The following is a 13,283-nucleotide window of genomic DNA, read 5'->3' as shown; positions in this document are numbered from 1 at the left end:
GTGGTGGCAGTGCCACCTATATGAGTACATCAGCAGCCACAAACAGTGCTGCTGATGAACAATGGTTCATTAACTTGGTCAGCTTAAGGATTATCTCACAGTTGGCTTCGAATTTTTTTGTATGCACCCTGCAAACAAAGAATAGCTCTCTAAAAATTGCTCACCACATTTATTTACTTCTTGTCAGTGGACCACTTCTCTTACAAAAAAAGGCTACGGGAGCTGGGCTTGTTCAGCCTGGAGAAGAAAAGAGTCTGGGGAGATCTCACTGCAGTGTTCAGGTACTTAAAGGAAGCTTATTAACAAGAGGGAATCAACAATTTACACGGGCAGATAGCAACAGGACAAGGGGGAAGTGGTTTTAAACTTAAATAAGGGAGATTTAGATTAGATGTTTGGGAGAAATTTTTTGTTCAAAGGGTAGTAATGTGCCAGAGCATGTTACCCAGATCTAGTTCATCATATAAATACCAAAAAAGCAATTATGTAACGATGATCAAAAATGCTTTTAAATTCAGAGAAACAATCCACTATATTGAATTTCAGTTAAAGAAAACAATAACAAAGTCATAAGGTTGTTAAAAAGAATTTAAAAGAACAATGACAGAATCTTGGAGGGGGAAGCATATAAATATTCTGTTATAGAAGCACTGAATACATCAGTGACCTACTGAAGAAATTCTAAGAAGTTCAAAATGTCAGCATTGTCAGTTGGAGTGGAAAGAAGGACTTTGGGTATATTTGAGAATGTGTTTTAAAAAGGGAAGCTATATGCTAAACTAAGAATACAGAGAAGAACGTGAACTTTTGCAGGCTTCTTTTAAAACATTTACATGATGGATTGTGAAAGGTTTTGTAGGACTATTTTCTAAAGAAATAAAATATAATAAGGAAACTTACAAATCATTTAGAAAGCAGTAAGATCTGCAAAGACTTTAAAAGAGAATCAGAATATTATTCAAGGAACTTTAGAAAAATAAAGTAAAAGAAGAAAGCAAAATGAACTGTATCCACCACAGAAAAAGTCAAAGAAGACCCTAACCCATATGGAAGATCAATTTCCAACAGCAATGTCAGGTGAAACACTTTCAAAAGATAACTGACACAAGGCCAACTTATTACTCTTTAAGATGTGATAATGCTCACTCAAGACTTCCAAGGGATCTCATGGATATAACAATGGTGACATACTAACAGTGGTGAATAATCTATGACATAAATAAAATCAATAGTGAGATAAAGGGAAGAGTCACTTATGACACTAACTTTAAGAAAAGAATTTTAGGAGTCTGCATGGGGAACTCAAAAACAGTGAGTCAGACTGCTTATCTAGGCAGAGTGATAGAAATTTAGGAACTATAGAATTACTAAGTATGTGGAAAATATAATAGGACAAGTTAATGGGGCTATTGCGGTGGAAAATCATGCTTCACAATCATTTAAGATTTCTTTGAAGTAGTCAGATGACATCAACTCACGCAACGTAGTTGAACTGCTAAAAAGAGAAGCCCAACAAAATGCTTTCAAAGAAATCCTTCCAGCTTATTAAATTTTTACCAACAATTTCAGAAGAGAGGATGGAAGATGGAAACAAAAGAGGAATAAACTAAGATTTTAGCTGATAGATTTCTTTTGCATAATTGATGTGCTGAACACTGCAGAGGGCAGAACTGGAAAAAAAGCAGAATCAATCTCACACTTGGAAGCTAGTGCATGTGGTAGGGTCTGTCTGGAGAGACATAAACAATCAAGTTTAATATACATACAGCTGCTGAATATGAGCTACGGTACAACCTCTTTTCACTTGATTTGAGTTATCATGGCAGACATAGCCAAGAGGATGACACATGGCAAAGGATGGTGAGATAATGTGAACAAAGCACAGAGCTGTAATGAAGTAAACAATAATTCTGCTCTTAAGCCATCTGAATGACATCTTGGAAGAACAGATTCCACTCCTATGTGTGCCTGTAAAGCTAAGTAAATCACTAAAATAAACCTCTTACAAGTTTTATATTTGGTCTAGATAGCACAGTGTTTATATGTCACTTTACATTTTGGAGTATTTGCAAGTATTAGCTAGTTAGTCCTTGCTCAATAATCTGAAAATAATATCATTTTTGTTACCAAGATCATGTTAAGGAATGAAGATATAATTAATAACTAACCACCTCAAAAGTGATTATCAGCTATATACCATTTCTGGCCTATATATACTCTCCCATCTTCCTCGAAATCCTTCAGCACTTCATTATGTGAAAATGCCTTGGGCCTCAAGTTCTACAGTCATTAAAGTCAGTGAAAAAAGCGTGAACATGAGGATGAAAATTCTTTTGAAAGTGCTACAATTGTACCGACTTTAACAAATCAATGTAGTTTTACATTAAGAGCTTGAATGATTTGATTAATTCCTTCAAACACTACTCAGCTTTGAATTATAGATGTCAAAAAAATTCCTGTGCAGTGATACAGATCTCTTTCTTTATAGAAAGTGTCTTGATTAAAATGTAACAATTACCTCCCAGTCTTCCTTCCCTTTATAGTTCATTTTTAATGGAGAATTCAAAATATCATTGAATTAAACTTGTTCTGCTTTATTTTCTGAGATAAGACAACCAATATTTCAGTATAATAGTGCGCAACTACTATCAGCACTGAGCCTGTGATACCTCGCAGGTTTACCCCATGGGAAACATTCGCTGTTCTAGACACTTAATCAGTTGTGCAATCACTTCCAGCGATTAAGCCCCAAGAACCAATCTCTTATTTCTTTTTATTTAAAGCATTTTTAAATCATGCAATACTTTGTATAATATGAATTTAGCTAAAACACCGGGAGAGAATACATTCAGTAGCATTGAGCAATAGTCTTTGAAGAGAGGCTATACTATTTAAAACAATACTTCCACAAATACAAATGAACAATTGTCGGCCACCTTAGACATCTTCATATAACATATATATAATACATATTCCATTATGCCAGAGACAAACTGGTATGTCCAATGGCCATGTGGTTCTTCTGTAAATGCTGGCTTGGTCATGGAAACAGATTACAATGCAGGCTGGAGAGCTGGGCAGATAGGAACTTCATGAGGTTCAACAGGAGAAAATGCTGAGAAGTGATATACACACAGATTAGAAGCTGACCACCTCTGCAGAGAAATGAACTGTGTAGAATAGGATCTATATGTTCTGATGGACAAGAGATTGTCCACGAGTCAGCAAAGTGCCCTGTGGTCAAGAACACCAATGGTATCTTGGGGTGCATTAAAAAGAGCATGGCCAGCATCTGGTCAAGGGAGGGGGTCTTCCCCCTCCACTCTGACCTGGTGAGGTCACATGTGGAATACTGTGCTCAGTTTTGATCTCTTCAGTTCAAGAAAGACAGGGAACTTTTGGAGAGAGTCCAGCGGAGGGCCACAAAGATCATTTCCTTAGTGGAAAGGCTGAGAGGCCTGGGGCTGTTCAGACTGGAGAAGACTGAAGGAGAATCTTAGCAATGCTTATAAATATTTAAACTGTGGGAGTCATGTGGACTTTTTGCAGTGCCCAGTGATAGAACACAAGGGGCAATGAGCATGTAGTGCTCTAATGTGATGGAAGACACAGCAATAGTAGCAGAGTAGCACAGTCCCAGGCTACAGTAAATGAGAACAAGCCTGAACGGAGCATCTGTGGACACAGAAACAAAGGAAGAAAAACTGCCTACCTTTGGAAGGCCTCAGCTAGGAAGGAATCTCCAGTGAGATACCCTTACCTCTACTACCAACCTGTACATTAGGTCTGGAATCCTGGCTCTATTCCTTCCAGTCACTCAGATGCATTGCATGCACCTGTGCTCCCCTGGGTTGGCTCTGCTTTCACACCAGGTGCTCAATCACTGTTTCAGGCCATAACAGCATTTCCACTACAGAGCACAAAATGGAACACAGGAAGTTCCATCTGAACAAGAGGAAGAACTTGTTTTCTGTGAGGGTGACAGAGCATTGGAACATGCTGTCCAGATTGATTGTGGAGTCTCCTTCTCTGGAAATATTAAAAATCCACCTAGGCACTTTCCTAGGGAACCTGCTTTAGAAGGAGGTTTGGACGGGATGATCTTCAGTGGTTCCTTCCAAGCCCTGAGATTCTGTAAATGTAATGCCTGGTCTGCTCAATAGGTGTTCTTTTTTACTCTGGCTCAGTGCCCAGCTCATAAAGTTGCTCTGTGGCCAGTCTCAAAAGTATGAAGTTTGGGGACTTCTTTTTAAAAAGTCTTTTAATTGAGTGTGCTCTACTCTGTGGTTATTACAGAGACAGGGTTCCTACCAGGCTAACAAGATTTTAGGCTGTCACAGTGGTGAGAACAGCAAGTGGTGGTCTCTCATCATTTTTGTTTTTTGTTCCCTAGTTTCAGAGGGGTGCATTTAAAATACAAAGTCATGCATCTAAATACACAAAGCTGAAGATTTTTAAAGATTCACACAAAAACCACAGGATTTCAAATGTCAAGCTCCTCACTTCAGAAAACTGATCCTTGCTCCTAATTCATGCAGACTATGAAAAATTTACCAGAAGATTTTTGGTATGATATGACATGGCTTATCATATCTGAGTAATTTTCGCTTCCTATGATTTTACCTCTTGAGACTGATAAGGAGAAAAAACAAGTAAACTTCATTTGCTTTACTCAATTTGCATACTCTAGACTGGCCATCTCAGAATCAACTGTATTATGTCTCTTTTCACATATGTGAGCTGATTAACTGATATCTAACATTTATATTTCTTTGTGCCATAAAATGCACACCCTTTTAATTCACTTCATCTGAAATATATGTTGATATTTAATACTGCAGAAACAACAGGAAGAAATATTTTTAGATTAAATTCTATAAAGAAGGCCTTAAAATGACTGTATAATATTTTTCCTTCTAGTGCCCTGAATAATAGAATATTGGGAAGAAGAGTAATTTGAAACAAGCCATGTATTCAGTGAGCATACATGAAACAGACTGTCACTAAGTTAGCATTTAAAATTCTTAAATGAGAAGTTTGTAGAAAATGAACAAAACTAATATAAACATAATAAATCAATAAATGCATTCTTTCAGTTTTAAAACTAAAAGCAAAATAACACGGATGGAAAGCCAAGGGCACATTAGCTTCACTGTAACAGTTCAGAGGAAGTTGTCTGGGAGATAATTTTTCAAAAAGTGAAAAAACATGATTCCACATGAATTGCTGATGCACCTGAAAGATGCACAGAAGAAACAGAAGCTAGGTGAAAGAAGGCTATAATTCAAACATTACAAAAACAGCCCCAACACATTAAATTCTCAATTTGCTGTTCCATACATCAAATAGGCAAATGCAGATGATTTGGCTCCTCTTTGCATACGTAAATTCACTCCAGTGAATTTACACAAATCATACAGACACCTTCTTTTTTGGTGGTTTGTTCACTAGGTCAGATGGCTGACATGAACTTTCTAGTCATATTTGTTTTATGGTTTTCATTCTGGGATTGAAGCCTGAGACAGTGATTTCTAGATAATCCTAATCCCCAAATATGGACACTCAAGTAAAAACACTGACTTTGCCAAGAGCCTTTAGGAGTCATCTGACACATTCAGTCTGGTCCTCTTTTTCCCATTTTCTGTCTGTTGACTCTTGCTAGTGCTCTCCTCTGCAGTGGTTTTACAGTTTGCTCACATATTAGCATGTAAGCCTTGCTCCAAATAAAAAATTTTACTTTGTTTTATTTACAAAAGCCTACAAGAGCTATCTTCTGCAAAATTTTACCTTCTAAAGAAATGAGTCCATGGTGTGCTGACACTTCATATCCTACTCACAGCTAATTTGTTCAAAGGAGGAACACTATCTTTTCACATTTTTCTCTTGCTGCAGTACAAACGAAGTACAACAGTCACATGGTAAAGCCTTTGTGAGCATGGAAATAGGCCAGACAATATTTTATCTTTCAGTATGTAGTTTATAAGCAAAAATATTATTCTCCTGTGATTTTTACATAATTTTAATTACATGTCAATCTAAATTGACTTTCATAGAATATTTGAACAATTTCTAAATCTTCCTTATAGTGACTGAATTTTTACCCTATACTGCAAGGTACTAAACTATCTAATAGAATAGGGCTGCTCTTTCCAACGTTTTCTGTTTCCTTCACACTCGGTGAAAATGTTTCACATCTTTTACCATAGGAGCACCAGAAGAGGAATGTTTTATTGAAAATATCTTTAAGCAGAGCAAAAACATGTTCTTACTTGTTTAAGTTTCTTCAGATCTTCATCAAGCTCCAGGTTGTCCAGAATAACAGCAACAAACAAGCTGAGTAGAATCTACAAAACAAATGCAAACTATTTTTTAATTGCCTTGCATTTCTAGTAATAGAAGTACTATCAAGTATAACAGAAAAATGAGGGTACTATTGTAAAATGTACTGCCTATCACATCTGTTGAAGTAATATTTCATGCTGATATTTGCCTGCTAGCTATTTTGTAAGAAGATTTTTATTTCTTTTTTTCTGGCTTACTATACAATTAGTATATGAACATTAAAAAATGGAATTCTAGGTTTTATAACCAAGATTTTATATATGATTAACATAATACTAATCAAAATACATTTTGTATACAACTAAATTAAAATCATCAGAAAAAAACTGACAATAATTTCCTTTATGCTTAATGCTCAGTGCTTAGAATAGATATAAGCAAAGTAGCTAACTCCATTTGAGTGCTTTACCACAATGTAGCAAACTCATGCACCTTCTTTTACTTTCCATTAAACATTGTGTAGGTATGTCTTTGGGAGGAAGAATCACAGAAGAAGAAAATGTGTACATCACATGATAATTTTCTTGTGTAGATATGCTGACTAGAAGAATGTGAAAATTTTTTTAATATAGCTGTGAAGGAGACAGAACAGGCAGAGAAAGGATGCAGGTGGAGAAGAATACTACCATTCAGCATCTCCCCTTAGATGACTTAAGTCTTAAAGTAGTAAATACATATATATGTAGCTTTACAACTATTGCCAAGGTTTAAATCTCTGTGGATTAAGGCAGATATTCACTATTGTACTGAGATTCTATAGGCAAGCATCAATTTCCTAGAGATATCAGCAAGAATTTCAACTCTTTTACAGGAGTTACAGGCCTAAAATATTTCTGTGGTCTTGGACTACTAACTGACAACCAGAGCAGAGCATTGTATCTGCCCATCACTATTAAAGTTTCAACAATCCTTCAACAATACTGAAAAGAAAGGATCCTTCTCACAAACTTACAAAATGCCAGGCTTCAGAAAAAGGAATTATCTTTTAATAGGGAACTGTCTTTAGCAATATTTAGAATTTCATGAGGTTGTTATAAAAACCATATTAAATATTTCACATGGCTAAACAGCACTTCAGACTGTTTTCTATTATCTGATTGTTACAAACTGTAAAAGTTAAGATGGTGTTCAAAATGCAAAACAGGGCAAAACACAGAAAATACATAATCCCTGGTACAAAGTAATTTGCTCCCTAATTGATGATTTTGCTATCATTTTGTCAGGATTTTACAGTATGGTGTTTTTCTTTCCTTAGCTACTTTATACAGCCTATGACACTCTAGTGCCTGCAGCTCAGAGCATACTAGTTAAGGAGGTACTGTTCCATACAAAACAGAAATACAGTGCTCATTAAATACATTACCACTTTCAGCCTTGCTGCTTCATGCACAGAATCATATAAAGACATCAAAACTTTCATTAACTCCCTTTCCAACTTTCTTCAACAAGAATTAATGGCCATGTACCAGAAAAGAAAAGTTAAATGCAAACTTATTATTTGTTTAACTTTCTCCATTGCCATCTCAATTAATAATAGTCTTCACTCCCAAAGGAGGTTTTGTTTTTTGAGCTTCAATTTTTCTTTGCTTTCTAATGTGAAGCCTATTCATTTCACTCCAAAACTCTACAGTTAGCTTTGCCAAATGCCTGCAATTATCACTTCTCAATTCTAAACCTCCCCCTTCTTCTGGCTGTTGAAAGTCATTTCTCTGTTTGACTTCAGTTGTTTTGATTTTTTTTTTCACTTACAGCTGTTTATTCTTAAGTGTCTTCTGGTTTCAGGAGCAGCCCAACTGTTTCCATGCTCCCTTACCAATTACAAGTTTCTTTCTCTCTTTAAGCTTCTTTTGTCTTCAGACAATTCTGTCCTTGGAAGCTTTTTCTTTCAAGGTCTGAGGAAAAACTTAGAACTGAAGCTAACAACTTCATAAGGCCAGCTAGTTTTGCAGAGCTCTCTTAGAAGAGCTCCTTCATCCATATAGAATTTGCATAAGTGAATTGGAAGAAATGCATAGATTTAGGGAGCAAAGTAAGGGCTACATAATTAAAATGCAAATGCCCTGGAAAAGGACTGAGGATAGTATACAGACAGGTAATTTAGAAACCAGCAAAATAAGTAGCTTCAATAAGCAGACATAGGAGTCCCAGATAACTCTTTCTGAAAGCATGAAGCAGAATACCAAAAATATTTTACAACTAACTTACTTTTCAATTAAGCTGTGATTTTTTAGCACTGAGGCAAGCTGGCATTACTTTATGGATTTGCTCAATGTTCATCAAAGAGAAAAAAAAATCAATTCAATTTTAGGTTGGTAAAAAACACAATAAGATTCTCAAATCAGTAACCAATTCATGACCATAATCCACTTATCTTTTGCTTTTTGTTCCCACTTCCAAAGGAATTTTAAAGATCTCTCTAGCGTAAACTTGCTTTTCCAGACCCAAGGGCTTAGCAGTAGAAGTTCCATATTACTGATGGCAATGTACTTTTGCTCACCTTATATTTTAATATGCTTAAGCAGCTCCAGGAGAATCAAATGCCCTTTACTGTCATTTATGAGTGGTCAGGATTTCAGTGATTGTGAAGAAATCTACTGCACTCACAATCACAGACTGATCAGCCAATCAATTATAAATGAAGCAAGACAAATCATAAAGTAAAAAAAAAAAAAAAAAAAAGCAGTTGGAAAGTGATGGAGATTGTATAAACATAATTATCACCTTAAGAAGCAGGTAACAGTATAATAAATTGAATGAAGAAATGAAGATGTGTGCGTCAAAAACTGCAGTGAATGCAAAATACAAAAGTACAAAATAAAAGTAGAATTATTAAGTAGTGAATTAAGGGTGGATCAAATGGTTACTCCCCTTATTGTAGTATTTTCTCTGTATTCAAAATACATTACCACACCATTATTGATATAGGATTTCCAAAAGGCTGTTTTCTTTAACTTTTTCTCTATAGAAAAGTATCATCATCTCATTTGAAATCCATACAGGTAAAACATCTTTTTTAGATATAGTCTAATTTTCCATACACATCCAGGAACTGCTTTAGTAATCCTCATCCTTTTATTGCCTACTATACTATATTATATATTTTTGATGCATTGATTTTGCATCAGACAACAGAAAAGCACTCTTTTATTATTAAGAGTTTGCATCCCAAGGCTTAACAATTCTGACTCTAATTATTACTACAAGGAGAATGCAGTTGTAATTGAGAGGACCATTTCTATGTGAAATACAAACACTTGCTTCAGTCTGTAATCATCAGAACTGTGAAGGCACAAGACAGTCAACAATTATACTATTAGCCTACCAGTGTGATTTGGATCTTAGGAAGAACAACTCACACCATAACAAAAGCTCCCCACTTACGCCACATGGCTGAAGAGTGAATTCTGCCACATCAGAGAAATAAACCCAAAGCCCCTTATGCTGAACATGAGCATCACAATCAGTTCTAAGTAGAAGAAAAAAAATAATAATAATACAAGAGCTATGTAAGTAAGAAGAAAAAGAAAGAAAAACACAATGCATTTGCAAACTAAAACTTACCAGGGTAGCAAAAAGATGATACAGTATAAAATAAATTGCAACTACTGGTGCCCACATATGTCCTACAGCATTCAGTGTCTGATCCATGACATCTACCCATCCTTCCTGTGTGAGAATCTGAAACATTGACATGAACGCCTGCAAGAAAAGAAACACATACATATTAATATTTCACAAGTTGTATCAATGTAGTTTTATACACACATTACTCAAATTGACTTAAGAGAGCTGAAAACTAGCTTTGTTTTTGTTGTTGTTGTTTTTTAATCTTAATAAATATTTGTATTTTAAGTTTTGAAGTCAGGTGAAAGGTTATTTCAGAATAACAGCAGGAATAAGTAACCTAACCTTTGATTGCACTTACATAGCTCAAGCTTCATTAGCCCGTATGAAAAGATTTTTGGTTTCCTCCTTGGATAAGACAATAGGAAAAATAACTTGATCATCAACAGCTTATTGTTTACAATAAAACACTGAACTGTAATTTTTTGGTTATGCATATATTTCAGTGTTACCTCTCTATAATATGCTTATTTAATATATTGTAAAAGGAAATGAGACCAAATATTTATGTTATTTTAACAGCAGAAGCACTCTAGGCATCCCACTGATGAGAATAACCAATATAAAACAAGGTCCCAGTTCTTCCTTCTGTTTCAGTTACTCAGATTCTTCCTCTATGCGTTTTGTCAACAGCATTCATTGTGCAATGATTTATGTAACATTTCCAAATCTCTTCAGACCTGGAAAGAATGTCAAAAACAGAAGGAATAAGGGAAATATTTCAACCAATTGTCTTTGGCGACAGGAATGTCTGAATCCAGATGAGCCCTAGAATCCAGATGTCCCCTAGAATCCAGATGTCTGAAACTTCTGACACCCCATACTTACTGCCACAAATCAAAATGCCAGCACTAAGCAGTGTAAAACAGAAGACAAGCTTCATCCTGCCCCATCTACTGCCAGTTTTAGTAACAAAAGTCAGCCAGTCAGTGTCCTGGTGACTGGAAAAAGAGAAATATAACTCCTATTTTCAAGAAAGGGAGAAAGGAAAACCTGGGAAATCGTAGACTGGTAAGCTTCACATCTGTGCCTGAGAAGATCAAGGAACAGATCAGATCCTTATGGAAGACATGCTAAGGCACACAAGGACTGAGAATGTGATCTGTTACAGCCAGTATGTCTTCATCAGAGGCAGATCATGCCTCACAAGTCTCAGGGGAGACCTCATTGCATCCTTCAATTACTTAAAGGGAGCTTATGAACACGAGATAAATAAACATTTTACATGTTAGATAGTGATAGGACAAAGGGGGATGCTTTTAAACTATAAGAGGGGAGATTTAGATTAAATATCAGGTGGAAATTTTTCACTGACAGGGTAGTGAAGCATTGGCAAAGGTTGCCCAGAGAAGCTGTAGGAGCCCCAGCTCTGGAGGCTGCCAAGGCCAGTTAGGATGAGGTCCTGGACAACCAGATCTAGTGACTGATTTAGCGGCTGGCAACTAAATCACACAGCACAGTCACCTGTGCTGATGGGTTGAAACTAGAATATCTTTGAATCTTTTTCAACACAACCCATTCTATGATTCTAAGGGGATGACCTCATCAGTACACAGCACCAGTTCTCAGCCTTCTCTTATCAGGTGAAGATAAAGCTAAAGTAGGCAACTGCAGAGCAGCTCTGGAATTGTATAGCACCTCTGGAAGCAGTAATGGCCTTACCTAATGGGTGGGACTCTCTTTGCTGAAGTAAAACTTAGATGATTAATTACATTAAGTAATACAACACACTTCTGGCTGGGCAAATACACCTGGGTAAATGGCCAATTGAACCATTGCAGTATTCTTCATACTGAATCACGTAAGAATATATTTATTAAAAATATGTATTGTAAGTAAATCTTCAGATATAAACTACAACTACATTGTACAACCCCTTATTAGTACAAAAAAAGAATGAATTTAGAAAAGACACACTTTTAACAGCATAGAAATCTAATCTGCTATCTAAATCAGCTGTCCACAAAGCATACAGGTATTTCAAATGGCCTTCCAATAGCATTCAAATATTTTATTATTACATTAAGTCCAGCATATGACAGAATATTAGTTTTAAGAGAACACAGCAGTGCACGGTGAGTTTGTTTTGCATCCATCAATCTCCTTTGGAGCAAGTTATTTTTAGCTGAAAGGTGCACTTCCCCCTGTTTATATTAAAATGAATTTGAAATGCAGCTACCTAGCTGACAGAATCAACATCTGTTAAGATGAAGCTTAGAGATTTATGCAAATGGTGACTTTCTGAATTAATTTACGTTATAGAAAAGGCTGTCAATTTCTTTGAGTATTTATGCCCTATTACATAATTAGCTGTTTTGATGATGGAAGTCAAACTACCTTTTTATTTTTAGTAGAAGATTGGCAAATGTATGGTGGAATGTACAAACAGAAGTGCCAGTTCTGATAGCCCGTCCATGTATTACAGGGTGGTGCCACTCCAAGAACTGCTTTCAGTTTTAACATACTTGCCTTTTAAAGTGCTGCTTGTCCATACAAAATTTTGGCCAAATCCCTGAGAAATTTAGTAAGCAGCTTCGAAATTCACTTACTCATGCAAGCTTCCCTGCAATCAGTGGGATTACTTCTGCAAATGAAGTTAGCAAGATTTAGGCAAATGCTGTGCAATGCTTGCATTGCTTTCTACCTGTCTTGAACTTTCCTTTTTCTCCTGACACAGTAATGAGTGCTCCATGACACACTGTGAGAAGCTCTATGAGAAGCTGAGATTGAAATTGCATCAGAAAACTAAGACACAGTGCAGCTCTTTAAAGGGATGGTGATTATGTTGAAAAGGTCACAAGCGGAGCTTCCTTTGTTCTCAAGACTAGAAGCCAAGTCCTGGTTTTGCTGATGACCACAGGATTGTTGCTGTTGAGATCAGCTGGGCCTACATTTCATTTCTTTTCAATGTTTATTGTTGCTTTTAAGAAAATAGTGGTATTCCCAGCCTTGTGATATGTCTGAGACACTGAGTAGTGTCACCAGAAACTGGGGCGTGGAAGTCAGACACTAAAAACATACTTCGTTTTCCATAAAGTGAATGTTTAAATTTCCAAGCAGTCATCTTATACTGCTACCTTTGCACAGAACTCCCCATCTGATTTTTCTCTATTTAGGCCCTACACTGAACTACCCAATTTTGAACTCATGGCTCAGTACGTGCAGCCAAAGAAGACATGCAAAAATAGAGATGGCAGAATGGTTAAAATAGCAGATAGCAAACATTTATATTTTTATATTTGGTATTAGAGAGAAAGCCAGTCCAATTGGAAAGTTGCAATGAGCGAAAGAACAGTGAAATTTGTAACCATAGCAAC

At 36.1% G+C, this 13,283-nt stretch overlaps 1 protein-coding gene across 1 annotated transcript in view; it reads right to left on the bottom strand.

Moving 5' to 3' along the window:
- NALCN (sodium leak channel, non-selective) overlaps window positions 1–13,283 on the bottom strand; it is a 215,303-nt gene that overhangs the window by 72,349 nt on the left and 129,671 nt on the right. Inside the window, exons 14-15 of the mRNA XM_042810179.1 lie at window positions 9,904–10,041; window positions 6,270–6,344 (exon numbers count right to left, since the gene is read on the bottom strand). Of these exons, the coding sequence (XP_042666113.1) occupies window positions 6,270–6,344; window positions 9,904–10,041 (213 nt within the window). The remainder of the gene's footprint in view (window positions 1–6,269; window positions 6,345–9,903; window positions 10,042–13,283) is intronic.

This window comes from Centrocercus urophasianus, unplaced genomic scaffold, assembly GCF_019232065.1.
Source record: "Centrocercus urophasianus isolate 14NV4802_14NV808 unplaced genomic scaffold, USGS_Curo_1.0 seq_12, whole genome shotgun sequence".
NCBI lineage: Eukaryota > Metazoa > Chordata > Aves > Galliformes > Phasianidae > Centrocercus > Centrocercus urophasianus.
Note: the sequence above shows the minus strand (reverse complement) of the source record. Positions and strands in the feature narration are given on the sequence as shown.